Raw genomic sequence first — 21254 nt, 5'->3', positions numbered from 1 at the left:
CCCGGCGATCACGTATGTTTTCTTCAATCAAAATGAAGCGCAGGCCAGGCAATCTGTCCTTGTGTTCTGGAGAGGCAAAGGTTACAGACCTCGTGGAGATCAGTGTGCGGGACTTTGGCACCACACAGGGCATTTTTTTAATTGAGTTCATTCCATTAGCTGTAGGGTCTGATGGACAGGGTAGGCCCAACGACCTGCGTTGACGACCGGAATAGAAGGGGTTGAGATTTATGGATCAGCGTAGAGAAGCGCAATCCAAAACAATACAGTCGAGCGGTGAAGGATTGCGCGTTGAAGAGGAATTGAATAAGATACTGACCCGTAGCGCAGCAGTTTACATCAGAACCAGATGGTGGGTAAAAAATAAAATATGAAGATGGAGTTGAAGCCCATGCGCACTATCACCATAAGGAGGAGTCACCTATCCCGTGACTACAAAGACTTCAACAAAAACAAGGTGCAAATCGCTGAGCCCAACACAAGATGGCGATCTAAGCTAAAGTATACAATCTACAGCTCATTTGCTTCAAACATTTAGATCTGACCTCCTACAGGGCAGTTGTGAGCTGTGAAGAGCAAGCTAAAGTGGCTTTGAGGCTGCTGCCTGCAGCACTGAACTAAAAAGATCAGTGTCCTTACTGACCATCACGTGCTCTGCTTTGTCCAAAAACCTGGGGTGCTGTTATGGCAGCCAGGGGGGCCTGGTGCAGTCTGTACACCAATCCTCAAATCTTTGAAAGGGACGGATTTTTTGAGTGCCCGGTAGGAACCAAAGATCCAAGTAATGCATAGTAGCGCAGCTTTACTTCATGCATTCCAGGGCAGAATCTGCTTTCTCAAACAGGAAAGATCTATGAAATGACATCCACAGTAAAAAGCCTGGGAAACACCAGAAAAAAAATACCCATCCAAGCGTCGCAACCGGACCACACTGGTACCAACTACTCAGCCAAGCTATTGGTAGTGTCCAAGCCAGGCAAAATGGCATGGAGATGCTTCCTGGCCATAATGAATAGCACACAGTGCATGCACAAAAGAGACTGTGATAAGGTGACAATGTGGACCTATATGTCTAATAGGAAATGCAAGATGGCCTAAACAGGACAAAGAACTGATTCAAGAAATGTCCATTCGCTCATTTGAGAACGGTTCAAAATGCAGCCTAAATTAGTTACTTTCTCTATCAATGCTTTCAGTCAACCAGCCTAAACAATATTATGGTTGACGTTTCAACCCTTTCAGTATGTGCCAGTGGTTAGACATCAATGAGGGTCTTCCAGAGAAGGAAATCATCATGAACAGCCAGTATGGAGAGAAGCGCTCTCATCAGAAAGTGTGAAGTTAAAAGGAAAAACCCACATGACCTGGACTGGTGCCAAAGGGCGGAAAGAGTGATTTATAAGAGCAGAGGGTGTCCTAGGAAATGGGAAAAGATATGGGGGGCGTGGAGGAGGTATAGAGGGGAAGTGTGGGATACCCAGGCTTCCTCATTACAGTCCTGAGGCTTCTGTAGGACTTCCGAACTGTTTCTGTAGAATAATGATGTTCATATTGCTTGGTATGTATTTGTCTGTTATATGCATGTACACCTGCCATTACCTACTATGTATAACGCCATTTTCATGAGAGCCTATATTCTGAATAAAAAGAGTTTAAAAAAAGGAAAAAGCCCAGGAAGGGGCCACGAGTTTCTTCCCTAGATGTAGAATAGCTTTTGATCATTAGGGAAAGTAATGCTCCTCCAAGTCAGGATGGAGCCCCAAGGATGGATCAAAACGTATCCATATATTTGTGTTGAATGTCCTACAAAGGGATGCCCAAGATATTCACTGTAAAACTGTAATTCCATAGTTAAAAACAGCACTAATTCCATAGTTAAAAGCAGCACTATTGTGTAGGCAGACTATATATACGCCCCGGGGGCATTTGTAGCTCGCCAGTTTTCAGTTGCCAAAAATGTTAGGTATGGAGTCTGCTTAGTGCAGCATTTCATCCCATCTAGAAGGTTGCTTAGTGCAGCATTTCATCCCATCTAGAAGGTTCAAAATGATGACTTAAAGTCCACTGGGTGAAAGTGTTTTTTTTTTTAAAAAGGGTGGCCTAGACAGGCTAACTCAAGACATCTTCCCGCTGCAACTGGAGAGCAAATGAAGCTGGGGAATCAGTCTCCTACTCTGGAATGAGAGGCACCCACCACATAAGCATGCCCGCATGCTCAGACTTGTTGGTAGCCAAGTGACAGTCAGAGGCCATCATCCTTCTGGTCATGTGTTAGCATAGGCAATTAGAAATTGAGGCATGCTGCAACATTCATTTTGTGAATACAGACTGTAGCAAATTGACACTTGGGAGTCATTTTAGCTGCGTTTGGCATACTGTGATATGCAAATATGTAACTTTGGTGGCAAAGTCACAGCAACAATTATTCAAAATACCACATGTGGCCACAAAAGGTTGCATTAAACGAAGAGCTATTGCAAAGTTACCAAGCACGCTGATGAGCATTTGGCACAGGTAAAGATACCGTGGCGTGTAACATGGGTAAGATATGTAACTACACAAAATTAAAATGTGGCATTCACCACGTAAATGTCCGAAGTAAGTCAGGTGATTAAACAAATATTGGAAGGTAAACAAGATACTCAGAAATTTCCTATACTGGTGAGCAAGACTTCAGTGTGGATTAGGGAAAGATCCAGGTGAATGCACAAATGTTCCAAGGTTAACAAAGGGATGTCTATAACATGACTACAGATGGCAGCCAGAGACCCTATGGTGGCGTCATCTAGCCTCGTTAAAAGGTCCTAGTTATATGCACAGATGTTTCAATGTTAACAAAAACGTTTTAAAACCTTTTACTGATCATTCATTGGTGCTCATACGTAGGTGTATTATTCAATGACCATTTTCACACAAAGCAATAGAGTTCTGAGAGACAGAGGCAACACCATTATTAATGGAGTCAAGAAATCTGGGTTGTCTCGTGTTGAACTGCAGTATGGCAACCTGCCGGTGGGCATGAACACAGCTTTGCCCATTAAAATCAGTCAGGGCCTCATTAAAGGGCAACAAGGCCTCATTAAAGGGCAACAAAGCCTCAGAAGAAGACTACCAAAACTGCAGAACCTCAATTTTGACCTCTAGAGATTAGTTGGAGATCAATCATCCTCTAAGACTCCCTGCACATCTGTTTACCACAATGAAGGAAGCACTTGCTTCAGTCGCAGATCCAGGTAAGAGAAACCACAACCATCAAGTGATCTATCAAGCACTCTGGCATCCTGCAAGTCCATGTAAAAATAATAGTGTGGGGTAACACTACCCCACGCTCTCATTTGGCAGTGGCAGTGTGATTAGATTCAGAATCAAAATGTTACTGGAGCCCACGAGGGCAGATCAGTGTCTGAGGGTAGTGATTTTTCATAATCCGACTGAAGGAGGCACGGCACTCAAGATTAGACGCCACCTCAAACAAAGCAGAGATCAAAAAGTTACTTCTCTTCAGTAACACTTTCTGGGGGGGGGATACTCTAACTGCATATTCATCGCTTTTAGAATAGCCGCAGCTGCCAGTCATGCTGCTGTGACAACTCTGCTCAGGAAGTGGCATCTGAAGCTGCATTTATGTGCTACCAAAGCACACTGTCCGGTTCTCTTTAGACTCCTTCTGAAGCAGTTTTAAATTATCAATTTGTGCCATTATGGATATCACATTTGGGACCTTTTTAGATGAAGAAACCATTCCACAGAAACATGCAGGAAGAGGTCAGTGAGGAATCTGTAGATTGAGTTTCCACCTGAAAGAACGTTACCATTGGTAACAGATACTTACACCCACAGATTCTTCACCTATAATATCAAAGCAGTATCTCCCCCATTAGTCGGCTTGTGAATGGACTTGGACCGAAAAGTCCTACCAGACCAAATGGTCAAAGGATTAGGTTATTTACCTTATAAGCATATGTTCTTGGCAGGTAGAGCTGTAGATTAACACTCAAGCAATCTAGTTTTGGGTGCAGATGTTTTCAAGTTATTTGCAGAAGTCTTTCAAGTCACAAGGTCCTTCTCTTGGTAATAGTACGCAAGTGCATAGACTATGTGGTTTGATGGTTTTCCCATTAGAAGGCGAGAATGGGATAAGTAAAGGAGAGAGATAACCATGCATATGTAAAGTAAATGAGAACTGCAACAACTATAGGTATCTGGGAAGGAGAGGGTGCATGTGAATCTACAGTTCTACATGCCCAGAACAGATGCATTGAATGGATAGTTACCCTATAAGCATGTAGACTTTATTTACACATGCTTTGCATAGGACTAAAGCAAAGCTCTACAAAAAGCAGTGGCTAACCAGTGGAAGTTTGTTTGAAAAGTTGTCAATAGCACGGCCTTGCCTACATTAGCTTGTTGGCATGCCAACACATCCACACAATAGTGTTTGGTAAATGTGTGTGGTGTAGACCATGTACCTGCTTTACAATTATCAGCTACGGTAATATTACCCAAAATGAAGCCATAGATGCTCCTTTTTTACAAGTAGTGTGCTCTAGAAAGTGAGGAAAGTCCTGAAGGCTTTAATATAGCATGGGTGGATACATTTAACAATCGATCTAGAAATAGGTTTTCCTTTGTGAGGTGGAGGAAATACAAATGTTTTTTTACAAAAATCTTTTGTTCTGTCAATTGAATACATTCATGCTCTTACCATCCAATGTATGAAAAGCGTTTTCTGCTGTAGAATATAGGGAAAGAAAACCGGTAGCTCAACAGCTTGGTAATTCTGAAAAACAGATACTACCTTTGGAAGAAATTTGAGTGAGCTACATTCACTAACCTTGGAACATTCACTAACCTTGGAAGAACCGTTCTTCCAGCTTCACAGGGATAAGGCGGGGTTTCTTCAAACCAACCCACACGCCTTAATGAGGTGATCGCAATTAAGAAAGCGAGATTCCACAAACAATTGTAGGGGCCAATTATGTAAAGGTTCAAAAGGTGGACCCCCCCCCCCATAAGTCTTGTTATAACACCGAGGTTCCATAATAGGTGCAGATGGGACCTTTGGTGGAATCACTCAAGGCTTTCTATGAAAGACTTAATTACTGGTATTCTGACAAAAATAAGTACTTGTACTAAGTGTTTTGAAGGTAAACAGCCACTGCTGCAACGTGTAGACGTATGGAGGTCTAAGCAAGACCGGAGCATGTAAACGCAAGAGATTACTTTTTTGTATAGATGCCTTAAGTGGATCAATTGTTTGATTACAATAAGTAACAATCCTTTCCAACTTGGCTGCATAAAAAGCTCTCGTGGTAGGTTTAAGTGCTTTCTTAATGTTCAAGCATTCTGGTGAAAGGTTTAGATATCCAAACTGACTTCAGGAGACAAATTGCTAGGTTTAGTTCCTTTGGGTTTGGGTTTCCGATTTAGCCAGTGAGGTGAAGCTTCTCGTGTTGAACTACTGAAAGTTTGTGTATTGTTCTTAACAATGGTTGATGAGCTAATGAGGTAGCTACTAGAAGGATGAAGTACATCTGCCCAAGTTTCAGAACCAGAAATTGAATAGGGAGAGGCAGAAAAGCATAGACAAATATTCCTGACCAATTCATCCATAAGGCATTGCCTTTGGATAGAGGGTGTGGGAACCTGGTTGTGAAGTTTTAGCTTTTGAATGGTTGCAAAGTCTATTTGTTGAAACCCCCATTTGTGAAATTATAGGCAGAGGAATAGGAGGTGGCGTTCCCACTCGTGGGCGTGTTGCCGCATCCTTTGGAGGTAGGCAAAATCCTTGTCCATCCCTGGAATGCTCTGCTAGCAGGTGGATTTTGTGATGTATTGACCAACGCCAAATGGTCTAAGAGGAGTGATAGCTGTAGAGAGTGCCCCCCTCTTGGCATAGCAGTCATTGAGTGTTCGAACTAGGACAACCTTACCTATAAGGGGAGTTATTTTGCTTCTAGCGCTAGGGGAACAGCATAAAGTTCTAGGTAATTGCTGTGAAGATTCTGGTGTTTGGAGGCCCTGAACTGTTAGATGGTAGGTGGGCATCCCATCCTGTAAGGGACACATCTGCTGTTAGCACGATCTGTGCGACAAGGTCGACAAATGGCTGCCCCTTCGACAAGTTGTGAGCTCCAACACTGCATAGAGAGATGGGTGTGGCAGTCTACCAACACTAAATAGGGTCGTTGATCCTGTGATAGAGTCAGACATGCTAAACATTACTGCAGAGGACGCATGTTTAGTCTTGCATGGAGCATTATAGCAATGCATGATGCAATCATCCCTTGAAGTTGCATGAATTGGACTGTATTTCAGATTCCTACCAAGACCATATGAGGAAGAATCATAGTTGCACCGCTTGGTGATCGCGAAATAGGTCTGGGTTACGCTGCCCCCCCTTCACATGGAGGTCTAAAATGTAGTTCCTTCTGTATACAAGATCAGCCTGCATCCCATCCACAGCTTTTTAATCTAGTTGTAGTGCCTGGACACCAGTAGGAAGTACAACTAGTTAAGCCTGGAAGAGGAGTAAGATCTTAGGCAGAACTGACATTTAAGGGCAGCCACACGGCCAAGCCAGGACACCATAAGGTCTCCACCTGACTAGATCAGTTTTAATCTGGTGGAGGGTCTTTTAGTTGAAGGGTGCTGTTGGCTTAGTAGTGGGGGCCAGTTGTATACCCAAATATGGAAAAGATTTCATCGCCCATTGTACTGGGTAATTCTGGGAGGGGGTCAGTTGTGCCGCTGGCGCAAGGTAAAGATTAAGATCTTGAGATATGTCCTCACTTACTTTGAACCCCACCGCCTACCTGAAGGCCTCTAGTTTGAAGGCCAGGAGTGAGGTGGAGGGATCCTCTAGAACCATGCAGACATCATCCATATACATAAGGATGTGCTAACTATTCAGTCAGTCTTAATTCCCAGGGTATTGCTGACTTGCTGGCCAAAAGGGTCCATATCAAGCACAAACAAGAGGGACGAAAGGGGCACTCCTGGCGTGAACTTCTACATAGAGATTGACGCTGAAATGTGCCCATTCACCTTAACTATTGAACAGCTACAGTTGCAGAGGATTCATGAACAAAAGCGCTTACCGAGTCAAAAGTGTTTAAGCATGGTCTCTAGATATGGCCAATGGACTCAACAACTTTATCATCTATTGCCAGGAGCATTAAATCCCAGTTTGTACATTGGGCTATCAATTAGGTGTAGGATTATATTCATATTGCTGCATTGGCAATGGACAAATCCTGCCTTATCTAGTGCAATAAGGCCTGGTAATAGGGGCCTAAGTGAGCCGCCCGGATCCCTGTGAAAAGCTTAAAATAAACATTTAGAGGGAAAACTGGTCTATATTAAGCTTAGCCTTGCCTGTTAGAGGCTGCCATTGTCGTCATCCCAAAACCAGAGGGTGGAATGGAGGATGGGCTACTAATGACATGGAACAGTTGTGTTAAGGGGACAAGGGTTGTGCAGAGGGTTTTATAGAAGTTAGTAGGAAAGCAATCAGGACTCAGTAATTTAAGTAGCTTCTGCCTGGCAATATCTCCGGAGATAACCCATTCAACCCAAATTGGGCAATCAATTTGATGCAGGTGACTACAAAAGTTTTGTGGTATGGGCACCCTGGAGAGATGCCTGGGCTGTCTTCAGGAAAGTCCTATTTCGTATCTGCCTGTAATATAGCATGAACTCCAGTGGCCTATTGCTGTGCTTGCAATCTATTGGCTAGAAGGCGTCTATATGCATCTCCACCAACATAAAAGGAGTGACTTTTGTTATGTTATAAGTTTGTTGAAGCGCACAGCTGTCCCAGTTAAGGGGCGTCCCGGAGCTCTATCAATATCAATGCCTGCCAGTTGTGTCCGGGCGACCTTCAACAGTCAAATCAGAAGAGCTCTAGTGTGTTTATGGATATGCTAGAGTTCCTGGTGGGACTGTTGCAATATCTAAAGCAGACAAGATCAGCAGAGACAAGAGAGCAAAGACTTCGCCTCAGACTACTGCTTTTCCGCAGGTTGAGGCAGCAATCTTACCTTGGGCTCATCGTGCCCCTGGTCTTGTGCAGCCACCACAGTCATGCCACTAACACACCCTCTTCACATTCATCTGGAGATCCATAGCTTCCAGGTCTGGAGCACACCTTTGGGGCAGATTGCCCCGACTAGCAGCAGTGGGTGCAGAATGAACTGGCATTGGTGACTGGGACAACAAAACAAGTCTCAAAAATAAAACACCAGGGTGCGTGGACGATTATTTCTTTATTTTTATTATTTTTTTAAGTTACAGCATGGCCTCTTTAAAGGCCTCAATCGGCTACAGAGTCCATGATGGCCTGGGAAACTCTTGGCGCATCATTTCTGACGGTGGGATTGGGGCCATAGGATTGCAAACTATGCAACTTTTCCTCAGAGAAGACATTTGGGAAGGTGTTTAAACCTCAATTTGAGGTCATATATTTGCATTTGAACTGTCTGCCATCTTGTCCAGGATGAAGGTTAAAACCTGGTTCGATCTTCTGTTCTCTAAAGCTTTGCTTCCGCTGCTAGACTGCCGTCAGGTGCATCTGGTACAATTTGTCACGGACTGAGGCATGTTTGGTGCTGAGGCACTAAAGACGGACATTTTGCAGGTATATAAATATCTAACCAACATCGGCTTCCGCCAAGTGCAACCTAGCTTAAACTCAGCATGGTGGGAGAATATTTCTAAAGTGGAGCTGATCAACAGTAGTACATAGAAAAAAAAGCAGTTGTTGAAGTGCATGGCACCAATGTGGCGGCAGGTTGTCGAATTGGAGTCTGGCCTGTGATGGAGACAGGTGGTGCCAGCCATAGGAGATATCTTTTGGTTATTGGCCCACTAAAGAATGATTTTCTACACTTCGACTGGTGCAGTTTTACCACTGCAATTTCATCTTACAGTATTTTGTATGGACAACCATTTCTTCGCATGGAGCATATTGGTGAGACATCTAATTACTTGGAGGAGCATGCCATTGTTTAATTTTCAGTCAACCATTCACTATGGCAGCTTACCTGCAATCTTTGAATCAGCTCTATGCTATCGTTTCAGAGAGACATTCCTGCCTCACGATCACAGCACACCTGTGCCACTCCGCGTTGTGGATTCCAGCATCTTGCTTTTCAGCACCAGCCTGCATCACTACATGGTTGTTTGGTTAAAGTTTGTGATTCTGTAGCCATCACATAAGCTGTAATCAACCTATCAGCACATGGTTAGCATTTTTCCTTCCTAGCATGTTTTATTTCCACCAATCATGCTGCGCGGTTATCAAGCTTCCTTCTCACTCGTGTGGAATTGAGCACTTGACAGGTTTACCTGCTTAATTGCCATCTGCCATAAGACTGGATTTGAGTAAAAAAGTTTCTACATGAAATACAAAGGCTTTTCCGATCTTAATATTTAGCAACTTAGAAGCACTTATTTTTCTATTGCGTTGGTTTTATCATGGCACGCAGCTCTTTATTCGGTCATGCCTACTTCTACAGAATCCAGGAAATACTCTCACTGAGTGGCAGCTATGACATTGCAGCTTTGAAAATTATCTGGTGGCCATGGGAGACTTAGACCAGGATGTTTGATAAAGGACCTTAAATTGAACCACTGGTCATACAATTTGTACCTCGAGATTAATACAAAGAAGCGAACGCTTCTATTTAAAATGTGATTCAGAAATACGGAATGTTACATGCCAGTTCCTGACTTTCAGTTCTGGGCAGCTAGTGGGAGTGTCTGCTTTATCTGTACTGTAGGCCATATTCCTTGTGGAATAAACTACGTATTCATTGTTCCAGCTCCCTTTCTTGGATGATCGCACATTAAACCTAAGAATTACTAAGAAAGACAACGAAGTTCACATTAGAAGTTGACTACTTGCAGTAAAAAAATTCTAAAAGGTGTCAGCTAAGTAAATACAAACACAATGGGTCAGAAGCTGAATGGTGTATCCGTAGTTTAAAGAAGTTTAGGCCACTCACCAAAACCTTGGCATATCACAAGGCAGTGGGACGTCCCCAAAACGTTGTCCCTATGGAAAGCTCATCCAAGAAATTCAACACAAGCAAGCCAACGGTTCAAGGGAAGTAACTAAAACCTACTCTGTTTAAAAGGATACCATGTGGTCCGCCCAAAAACTAAAGTGGTCTATTTCCAAATCTATAAAGGGGGTGAAGGCCAAAGCGGATCCCTAAATTCTACTGATTAACAGGAACAAAGGTGCCTTGGTATATAGGGTGAGAATATACCCTCCAAGTGACTGCTCAACGTTCAGCAGCTTCATGTGTAGCTAGAAGGGAATAATTCCAGGGTGGTGCCAATGCGCAAGCCACAAAATTTAAAAACCATGGTGGTTCACTTCACCACACAAACGGATATTCCGTATACTCATCTACAGGGCAGTGACATTAAGTCTAATGCATGTCAAATTTTCTATTCAGCGGTTGTACTTTGAACTTAAGTCATGTGACAAAGTTGAACTGCAGTCAACCTAGTTCAAACTAAACCACGTGAACTGCAGTCACAGTATTCCACTCAAATGCACACTGATGAACACTAACCTTGGAAATGGTCACACCTTCCTTTAGTGACTGGTGTTGTGCAGACCCCAGTGAAGTCCAGAGAGTTGTCCAGCATAGCATTTATTCTACGGAAGATATCTGCATTACTGCATGTGGAGAGTGCAGGACTATCAGTAGTGCTCCAGCAATCCTTGCTTCGTGCAAGATCTTCTTTCTGTAGGAGAAGCATAAGTTAAAGGAAATCAAACAATTCCTGACGAAATTTAACCCACTGCAGAATAGCTACAAAACTCATCTAGAAGTTATAAAAAGGCCACATGCCAGTTATTAGTTAAGATTTCATAGGCTTGTTAAATGTAACACAATACTGAATCATCCAAACCATGCTGGAAGATAATCCGAATACATACCACAGCCACTCACCTGCCCCAGCCACTCACCTGCCCCACCTTTGCATCCCATTAGTAAAACGAAGACCAACAGTGGGGTTTCAGAATCAAGGATGCTTCCTTACTGCATTACCCAACTGAACATTTATTCAACAGGTAACCAGTACTATTTATACCGTCTATTACAGCACGTTTGTATTTAATTACACAGCAGTTAGCACGAGATATTAACACTAAATAATTAATTTTACTTAAGGAATCCACTCTCACTACCCACTTCAATCACAGAACAGGTGACTTGCAGGAAAAAGTACAGTTCCAGATAAAGCACATACAGCATCTTTTCCATGTATTGCTGCCATGACTTCCAACAAGTCGGATCCTGGGGAGGAGCCAAACTGCAGATATTTCCTGGCACCAGCACCATTTGTGCAGAGGGCTATTTATGTACAGATTTGGCAGGGTTACTGTACAGTCTATACCAAGTGGCAAGACAAATTGTTGAAATTCATATCGGATCCAACAAGCATCAAGCCCAGACAAGAATGAGTACCATCAAGTAGTTTGACAGTAACGTTGTCAGACCAAGTTACTGTTCAAGGAGACAAAGAAGTTGACCAATCTAACGCAAGGCACAGAGCTACCATCTTTAGCTCCCACCTGCAGTCTGATTCGGATTTTAAAGAGTAAGCAGACAGGGCTGGTTAAAAACAGAACACATGAGCATGTACTCCTACTGGGTTATTTGACTCCAGGCGGCTCCATATAGGGATAACCGAAAGGTGGAAGGCCTCCTATGATTGCACTTTGAGCTCTACATCTTTGAGACTGCCACTTTAGACATGACCGTGCATGATCATGTAAAGCACAACCCAGCAGGGAGAAGGCCCAATGAAGGACAGAAAACTCCTTCCAAGCTCTCGCGCAGTCCGACTATGAAGACTTTCATTAGAAGAGTACGCTAGGCGAGGGCGGCGTGGTTAGCCATCCTACAGACATAATCTGATATTGCTCCGCATCCTCCCCCTCTTCATCCTGCTCAATGCCGTACAATTGTACATATTTCAGGCGCATGCGGATTTCCCCCCCTGGTCTGCCCCGAACTCTGATGGGAGACATGGCCGCAGCTTAGTCCCTTACAAAGAGCCCCAGGAAAGAGTCACAGACCTGCACTGAACAGGCTTGCATTTGCCAAGAGTTGTTGCTCCAATCCTGGTTTCAGCAGCGCCGACAGCAGACACCTTTGTGGGACAGCTCGCACCTCCATCCTGGTCGCCGACAACGCCTCCTGGACCAAGCGACTGCAGAGCCCAGCGTCGCCCACTCACCTGGTCGAGGTGACTTCATCTGGTGCCATCCTGGTGCCCACCTAATCACTGGCTAGTGATTAAGAACTGAGTCCCCTCTGCTTTCAGGTCGTCTCCATCACCGATCCAGGCTTGGATCACATCGAACTTCATCACTGGTCACCTGCCAGCAACTTCTTCTTTCAGGCTCCATAGACTAACGAGGATTCCAGACATCTTTTGAACCCTATGCAGCCGCAGCCCCTGGGCTAGGTAACCTGAGCATTTCGGTGCTCCAACGTAGGTTCCCTATCCAAGTGTCCAGATCCTTTTTCGTTTTCAGCCTATCTAGTCGGATTCGTCTGATAACTAACTTTACGAGATACTAGTATCCATAGACTTGGTCCCGCATCCCACGTGAGAGTGCACACTCTGCACCCGATCTCCCTAGGCCTCCTGCTCCTAACCTGAAGGTTCAGTAGTGTAGTCCTAGCGATCCTGAAGCCTCTGGATCTAGTTACTTACCTGCTAGTATTTCGCATTCCACTTTTGTTTTATATGGTTTTTCGTGCCCCTCGGGCATTTGTGTAAATTGTGCAACTTAAAGTATTTTCTTAAGAGTTTTGTTATGTGCTCAGCTCCCTGACTCAAAGAGATCAGGGTAGACTTGTTATAAATAAATATCCTTTTATTTTCATAACAACTTGTGTGGTGTCCTTTCACTTGGTGTTCAAGGGGTATATGTGATGGTATAACAGCTGGCTTAACACGCCCTCTAGAGTTTAGCCTAAAGACTGCTCTTGTCCATGCTACTAGGAAAGCTGGCCTATAAGGTTGACTTACAACCAATGAATAAGGGTCGTTTGGTATGATACAAAGTGATCACTAGAATAGTGAGCACTATATATCAGGCCAACTTCTCACAGGAGACATGGCCGCAGCTTAGTCCCTTACAAAGAGCCCCAGGAAAGTCACAGACCTGCACTGAACAGATTGAGGCCTGCTATTGAGGCAGGTCCACCTAGTGGAACCTGCACCTACCCTCAGTCTAGTGAGCGGTTGCGTGCATTCCCACAACCTCACCACAGAAATTTTAGTGGCTGAATCTGGTAACCCCAGAGACGAGTGGCGACCAGGACGAGGCTGCTGCCCCTGATGCGAGACTGTCTGGTGGGTGCTCTGAGGTCGGATCGGGCTTAAGCCCGATCCCAAGGATCCATAGGAAGCACAGAGGCACTGGCACTAGGTGAGGATCCCATTCAACCTACTGGTGGGCTGGAGAGGACCCACGCCTAATCTGCTCACCACCCTACAGCGACAACTGCAGACTGCACAGCAGGACACAGTCCAGCGAGTGGTGGTGGTGCACGTGGAATTGTGTTACCAGGTGTTGGGCCTAGTTGAGCTGGGGGTGCCTCAGAGTTCTGGTCTGGCCTAGGCCACTTATGAGCACCTTCCCCCAATCTAGGCTGATCGCCACATGTTGGGGTCCCATTCTCCTGCTGCAAAACAGAGGGACCCCGATGCTTGGACTGCCACATGAACCTGCCATTGTTGCATGCTCCGGCACCCATAACAGGCGAGTTAACTGGCTTACTATATAGTGGGCGTTGGACACAGACTAAGTGATAAGGGCTGGTCACTCAACCTGCTCTCTGCATCTCTATCATGCAGGTCTAGCCTTGTTGGCAGCCAGGCTCGCAACACGCTTCGGAGGCTGGGGAAATAATGCTCAGCTGCTAGCTATGGCCATGCACAACGTCGGAAGTGTGTTGGTTCAGTTGGCTTTGAACTGTGGCATGGCTGTGATAACCTACACATGCCCCTATGCCCTCAGTGTAGAGGCTTGCCATGAGTCGAACGATCGAATAATCCACAGACTGGGACTTAGACATAGGAGACATCACAAGGATAGAACAAACTGGGAACCCTTAAACGTCCTTGGCCACTAAATCAGACTGTTCTAGCTGCTGTAGGAGAGTAGGGTCTGCAATCCTATGGTCACCCCAGATTTTTGCTTTTTGCTTCACTGGTTAACGACTTTCCCTGGCTGTGGGTCTACTAATCAGACCCACAGCCTAGCTGTCCTCTAAATTGACATCCATGTACTTTAGGTGCATTTACCAATTGGTATTGGGTCACTCTTGTAAGTCTTTGTACAGTGTACCATAGGTACCCAGGGCATAAGTGCACCCAAGGGCTACCAGGGGCTGCAGCATGTATTGTGCCACCCCTGGCTGGACATCTAAACAGACACAACTGGCTGATAGCACAGCTGGGGCACGGTGGTGTAATCACCCTTTGCTTTAGATATAGTATACCTATATCTAACCCTAAAATAGACACATATCCTCCTATAAGTCACTCCTATAGCAGGCTTTAACAATCCTGGATGCAAAAACCACAGATGGACAGAATGCAGAACAATGTCATACATTCACCCCAGTACAGAGATCTGGGCCTAAATCCATCGTCTTTTTGCACTCCAAACCACCCCAGTTCAGACATGGCCATATGCAAGTCAGTCTGACCCTGTGCCTCATGGGAACAGTCCAGCCCAACTGCCAAGCCATGCCTTCCGTGGACCGGAAACAAGCTTCCAAGGACCGGTTTCTGGCATTCAGCAGTCTTCAGCCCAGCTTGCTTGAATCCAGTGGTGTGGAGTGCATGGAACTCACGTCTGAGCAGAGAAGAAGGCAGATAGCCAGAAACCGGTCCTTGGATGCTTGATTCCGGTCTAGGAAAGACTAGGCTTGGTAGTTTGGGCTGGACTTTTCCCATGAGGCACAGGGTCAAGGATGATATTTATATAGCCATTGCCTGACCTAGGGTGGTGTGGAGTGCAAAAACACGATGGATTTCGGCCCAGATCTTTGTTCTGGGGTGAATGTAAGACATTGTTCTGCATTCTGTCCACCAACTGTTTTTTGCAATTAACAATCCTGGATGCAGGGTGCTTGGAATTATGTGAGATGGTGCTCTAGCAGGAGCTGAGCCTGTCTGCAGCTTTCGGAACCAAGTTCTTTAGCTGTTTCCATGATAACGCTATACCATATACTCTTAAGTGCATTATGATCCTTGCGGTTATTGCCAACTTTGGCATAGCATTATCAAAACATGTCGAGTAAGGTGTCATAAGAGTTGGAATACTACCCCCTTGCAAGCTCTGGCGACGGGGGTAGCATTCCACCCTTTTAGAGGGACACGACATGTATGTAACTGAACACCGGTTAAAATTAACTCTAGCCTCAGCATCACAAAATGGATGCTGCCACCACAGACCAGTCTGACCTCCTGCTGCTGGGAGTCATTCCAGCGAGGGAGGCCTGGACAAAGGATTTCCTGCCTTGGGAGGTGCTAGCACCACCCCAGGCAGGATTTTGTGTATTAGGTAGGACAGGCCTGAAAGGAATGAGACATGCCTGGGGCACACAAGGGGTCCCTGTGAATACCTCGGTTCAAACCAGTTGCTGGGGCACTCCAGCCCCAGCGCGAAACCGGACAAAGGATAGGGGGTGTAACCACCCCCTTCCTGGTCCCACCCATAGGAGGGACCTAGTCGTAGTACAGCCCCCTTTAGGCGAATAAAGGTAGGAGCTGGTCCCATTCCAAATTACATTATCCTGAATTGAATCTACAAGAAGAAACTCTGGACTTAAACGTTCTGCTCTACAGAAGACTGAAGAAATCTCCCTTGTTGCCAAGGAGTGACCACCCTGCACAAGCAGGCACCATCAAGCATTCCAGAGGTTCACTTCGTCGTCTTCTCTTGTGGATCCAGACTTCAGAGCCCGACAAGACCCGGACTTCCAGACCTCTCCGACCTAAACTCACATCTGCAGCACAGCTGAGATCCGTGGGTGCAACGAGACGTGGGACCGGCCATCTTGAAGAAACTGCACTTCGCTTTCAGCACGACTTCAGAGGCATCCTTGACGAAGTGCTTTGGGGATTGAGAAGCCCCAGCCCTGAGCAGCTCCTGCACAGAAGATCAGCCCTCCAGCATCCACGAGATCTGCGTGGGGCCCTTTTGCTTGATTGCTGCTCGACGCGTTGTATTGTCACTTGTCAGCTGGCTAGTGGCCTCCTAGACGACTATTCATGACATCAACACTGCAGGTCTGTTTGCTCCAGACTGGCCCTTGCTTCCTTCCAAAAGAGAAGTACCCCGGACCCTTCTGGTCAGCACCAGATGCTTTTTTCACTCACCGCGTGGGTTGCCTTTGCCAAGGCCTGTTGACGCCGAATCCAGAACCAACACCGCCGACAGAGAGCCTGCGTGGGACAGCTCGTGCCTCCATCCTGGTCGAAGACACCTCCTGGCTGCAGAGTCAAGCGTCCACTCTTCACCTGATTGCGACGACAGCATCTGGTTCCTTCCTAGTTCCACTCCACTCACTGGCTAGTGACTGAACATTGTCCCCTCTGCTTTCAGGTTTTCATCTTACTTGATCCACCCTTGGATCCATCCGGACAGCTTCCTCCTGGTCGCCTGCAGCATCTTTTCTTCAAGGCTCCATTGACTTCAACATAGAAACTAGACGCACTTTCACACCTATGCAACCGCAGCCCGTGGGTGAGTTAACGAGAGCATTTCGGCACTCAAGGGTAGATGGACTCTCCTAATGTCCAGTTTCACAGATGTTTGTCCCAACTAGTCAGAATTGTCCGTACTCACCTTTTTCGTAAACTGTACTGTCCATTGACTTTGTTACGCATCTCGCGTGTGAGTTCACACTCTGCACACGCGTCCCGTGGGTCTCCTATTACTTACCTAAAAGTTAGGATAGTGTAGTCCCAGCGATCCTACAGCCTCTGGACAGCTCCATTCCTTCTATCGAGTTTCTCAACCCACTTAGTATATGGTTTGACGTGCCCCTAGGGCACCATTGTAATTTGTGCAACTTAAACTTATTTTTCCTAAGAGTCTTGTCATGTGCTTAGCCCTCTGATCTCATAAAGAGTTCAGAGGTGTTTGTTATTAATAAATATCTGGTTTATTTTTTTAACAACTTGTGTGGTGTCTTTTCACTTGGTATTCAAGGGGTTATATGTGGTACAACAGCTGGCTTCACATGCCAAAAGAGTTTAGCCTAAGACTGCTTTGTCCATGCTACCATTAGGATAGCTGGTCTATAAGGTTGACTTACAACCAGTCACCATAAGGGTTGTTTGGACCGATATATATGATGCTCACTAGTTCTAGTGATCACCTTGTAAGGCCAACTTCTCACAGGATAAACAAATAGTCCAGGCGGGAAAGAGTGGGATGGACTGCAGATGCGTAGAAGAACCCAGATTCAGAGGGTTGAAAGGCCCTCCACGTGTCCGCCCATCCCAGAGCATGCGCAACATCATTTAATTTAGATGTAGTGGCGGTATATCGGGCTGACTAGCTCTCCACATGTCCGAAGGACCCAGAATATCATGCCAAACAACCCCCAACGCGATCAGACCCCCCTGGGAGATCACCCCATAGCTGTGTCAGTTAATCTACGAAGGTTTGGAATAGTGGAAGGGGCATAGATACTACCCAACATGATCTGTTCTCCGGCAATAATATCGGTAATCACAGTAAAGCGACCACCTGGGTCGAACCAGTGTCTCCCGACCTGAGCAGCATTCTACGATGTACTAAAATGGCTATGCCCCGTGCTCCTCGGGACAATCCCATTTGGTATACTGTAGTGAACCCATAACAGGCCAAGCATGGAGCTTTCGTGCCCAGTAGATGCTACTCCTGGAGCAAGAGGACGTCCGCTGCATAATGCTTCGCCTGCTGAAGCACGGCCCCTCGTTTAACTTTATTTAGCAAGCCCCATACGTTCCAAACGACAAAGTTTAGCGTTCCTGGTGTTGAGCTACCAATTGTGTGTGCCATTGCTAGTTGTCAGGACTAAGTGAGTCAGTGTGCGCACGACAGATTGTGTGTGGTGCAAAAATAAATCAACCTGCAACCCAGAAACAGTGTCCATCACCCCCCTCCATCAACTCCTATACTTCCAGGAACATGAAGTATCGGTCGTGGCGGAAACCCCCACCCCCACCCAGGCGCTTAACCGGGGTGACCGAAGAGATTCCTCCAATAGAGCCCCTTCCCAACTCCACCCAGCATTACCTAAACAAATAGGGAATACCATGACAGTTCCCAGGGCAAGTAGTAAAGACCCCAGCCCTAAACCGCACAGTTGCTAATAAGGCCACAATGAGGTGTCTTAGCACGCCCAGATAGTAAGCTGGAAGCAAATTAGGCCCACAAGTCCCAGTCTACTTCAGTCCCCAGTGCCCGCCAGTTGAACAGGATCTGTTTCGTCTCAATGGTGTTGCTGCCCTGGCAGACACTCTGATGGGAACCCTGGGAGGAGTCAGTTCAGCAGGTGCGGCGGATGTGGATTTAGGAGCCTGCGCTCATCTGTCCACACAAAGACCCCCCCACTGAGTGTCGAAGTAGTAAGTTTTAGCATTGTAGATCACCTTCATCCGGGCGAGAAACAGCAATGTATAGGAAAGGTTACGTTCCCGTAGCCATCTCTTGGCCGCCACAAATGATTGGAGTTGTTGCTGCACCAGCTTAGTGTAATCAGGGAAAACCATGATGCTACTGAAAAACCATTATGTCTTTATGTGGTCTGGCGTAGCAGAGAATGGCATTGCTCTCCGTGTAGTTAAGGAGCCGGGCGATCACGGGCCTCAGGCACTTCCCCAGAGGCAGCTTCTTGGTCAAGGCGGTGAGACAACTGTCCTTTAGCATCCATTACCTGAAACAATCATTCAAGGGATTGTAATGCAATGTCGGCTGAATCAGTCCTTCCAATTGACTCCTACGCAGATAGTCACAGGAGGAGTGCGACTGTTTACATTGCAGATCTGCAATTTGTAGTAGCCGCTAGGAATCCATAGGCGTCAAGCTTACATGGTTCCAACGCAGTCCATCCGGGCCCAATGGTGGAATTTTATATATTTTGTTTTTAACAAAGGATCTATTTAACATGCACATTGCCTTGAGGAGCTACAACGCCAACCATACAAGACTTCTTTGAGAAACAAATTGCAGAGTCAATGCCCAACACTAGATGGCAGGAGTGTGCATAGCATGTATATGTGCACTATGCATCATTAAAGTTCAATTTAAAAGTTCTTTGATTGAAACATTAGACATTTACCTACAGTGGGAATGCTTTCTGTACATTGTTGGGGCAATCAACGCACAATGTGATCTCTGCTACATCACATGTCATGGTGTCAAAAGTATTGATTTGTAACGTTTACTTTCGATATTCCGTGGCACACCATCAAGAGCCAATATAACGTCAACAAAAAAAAAACGCTGTGGTGCTTAATTGTGGGTTAGAAGGATTTGCCATGCATGAGCACAGAAACCCAATTGGGCTTGCAATTAATACGTTAGTAGAGTGCATTGGCCTTTGAAGACCAGCCCTTGTTTATGTTGCCAAGAGACTACTATTGACAAAATGCATAATTTAATGTATCATGTTCTAACAAACCGAGTACTGATTCACCACAACACAATCTATAGAAACTGAATGGAGTGTTAGGTCGGTCCTAGATGACTGATTTCATGTAAATGTAAATGTAAATGTATTTGAGCTTATATAGCGCACAGCTACCCACAAAGGGTTTCCCGGCGCTTGCTTAGGGAACCCGTCCTGGTATTCCCCTGTGAGATAACCCCGGCAGGGTATCCACAAGGTGAAAGCCAGGCATCCCGCCGCGAGGGGCCGTTGTGGAGATTAAGCAAGCTATTGCCCAGAGTCGCAGAGTGTGAACCCGTGAGTTGAGAAGGCACCAGAGCGAGAATTATCAAGTCCGTGGAATTTTTGAGCTCAAGACCCACCGAGGCGGGGAATTGAACCCTGGTCCAGGGCCGATCTCAGCTTCCGGGTCTGCCGCCTCTAACCCCTGAGCCACACTTCTCCAGGGTAACACCTTCCAGATTTCATCTGAGAAGGTGTTACCCTGTAGGTATGTTTGAGAATCTTTACAGTGTGCAACGTAAAAATACTGTGTGTACCATTTGAGCTTTAACGGTTTAGGCATACACAAAGTAATAGCATAAGGGAGAAGGTGGTTGGAGTCGAGCACGGCATACTTGTTGGCTGTGCCTCAGAAATTATGTAGCATGCACAGGACATGGGAACCTTTGTATAGTGCATGACTTTTGGCCACGCATTATATACTTTAATACAATTTGTTCTTTCGCATTATATACTTTAAATACAATTTGCTCCTTAATACTGGGAGAATTTGTAGCAATCCACTAGTTCAATAGTCCATTGCATGTTTTCCCAGTACCCCTGAATGTAGAACACTTGGGGCATAGGGAAAAGAAAGAACTGCCAGCATACTATGAAGGATATACGACCGTGTGCTCAAGGAACATGCCGTTAAAGGATTTGGCTTTTGCATGCTACATGAAGCAAAGTCAAAGTCCATCCTTTTAGTGTCCCAAGTGAAAAATAGTAACAAGGCCATTGGTAACATGAAATGAGCAAGTAGTTTATGTCATTACCAGTGAATATTGCGAAGTTGTTTAATAGTAGTGTGGCCAAGCGGGATAGGTTCAGTGGTTTAATTTTATTATTATTATTATTAACTGAGCTTATAAAACGCCTGGTTACACTAGTCAGTGTGTCCCCGCACTAATAGTGGCCTGAAAGATCGCTAATACAGCCAGAAGAGAGCAGTTCAATATTTGGGGAACAGATGTGTCTTGAGTTCCTTACGGAAAACATTTTCGGACGGCTCCATCCGGAGTCTGAGAGGAAGAGTGTTCCAACTCCGTGCTGCCAGAAGGTGGAAGGATCTGCTGCCCATCCTGGCCCTGCAAGTCTTTGGGATACACATTAGCCCAGTGCCCTCCGACCAGAGGGGCCTGTTGGTTTATACAATGTGAGAAAATTCCTCAGGAAACTCGGGACCTTACCGTGAGCGATCCGATGGCCTATACACAGGATGTTAAACTTGACACGCTCTTTAATTGGGAGCCAGTGGAGCGTCCCCAATGCCTTTTT

The 21254-nt window shown here is 45.7% G+C and overlaps 1 protein-coding gene across 5 annotated transcripts in view; it reads right to left on the bottom strand.

Annotated features, from left to right (window-relative positions):
- CPEB1 (cytoplasmic polyadenylation element binding protein 1) overlaps positions 1-21254 on the bottom strand; it is a 443269-nt gene that overhangs the window by 332813 nt on the left and 89202 nt on the right. For all 5 annotated transcript variants that reach the window (XM_086959196.1, XM_086959198.1, XM_086959197.1 and 2 more), the window contains exon 2: positions 10587-10761. In XM_086959196.1, the coding sequence (XP_086815322.1) occupies positions 10587-10761 (175 nt within the window). The remainder of the gene's footprint in view (positions 1-10586; positions 10762-21254) is intronic.

This window comes from Lissotriton vulgaris, chromosome 2_2 (genome assembly GCF_964263255.1).
Source record: "Lissotriton vulgaris chromosome 2_2, aLisVul1.2, whole genome shotgun sequence".
Classification (NCBI taxonomy): Eukaryota; Metazoa; Chordata; class Amphibia; order Caudata; family Salamandridae; genus Lissotriton; species Lissotriton vulgaris.
Note: the sequence above shows the minus strand (reverse complement) of the source record. Positions and strands in the feature narration are given on the sequence as shown.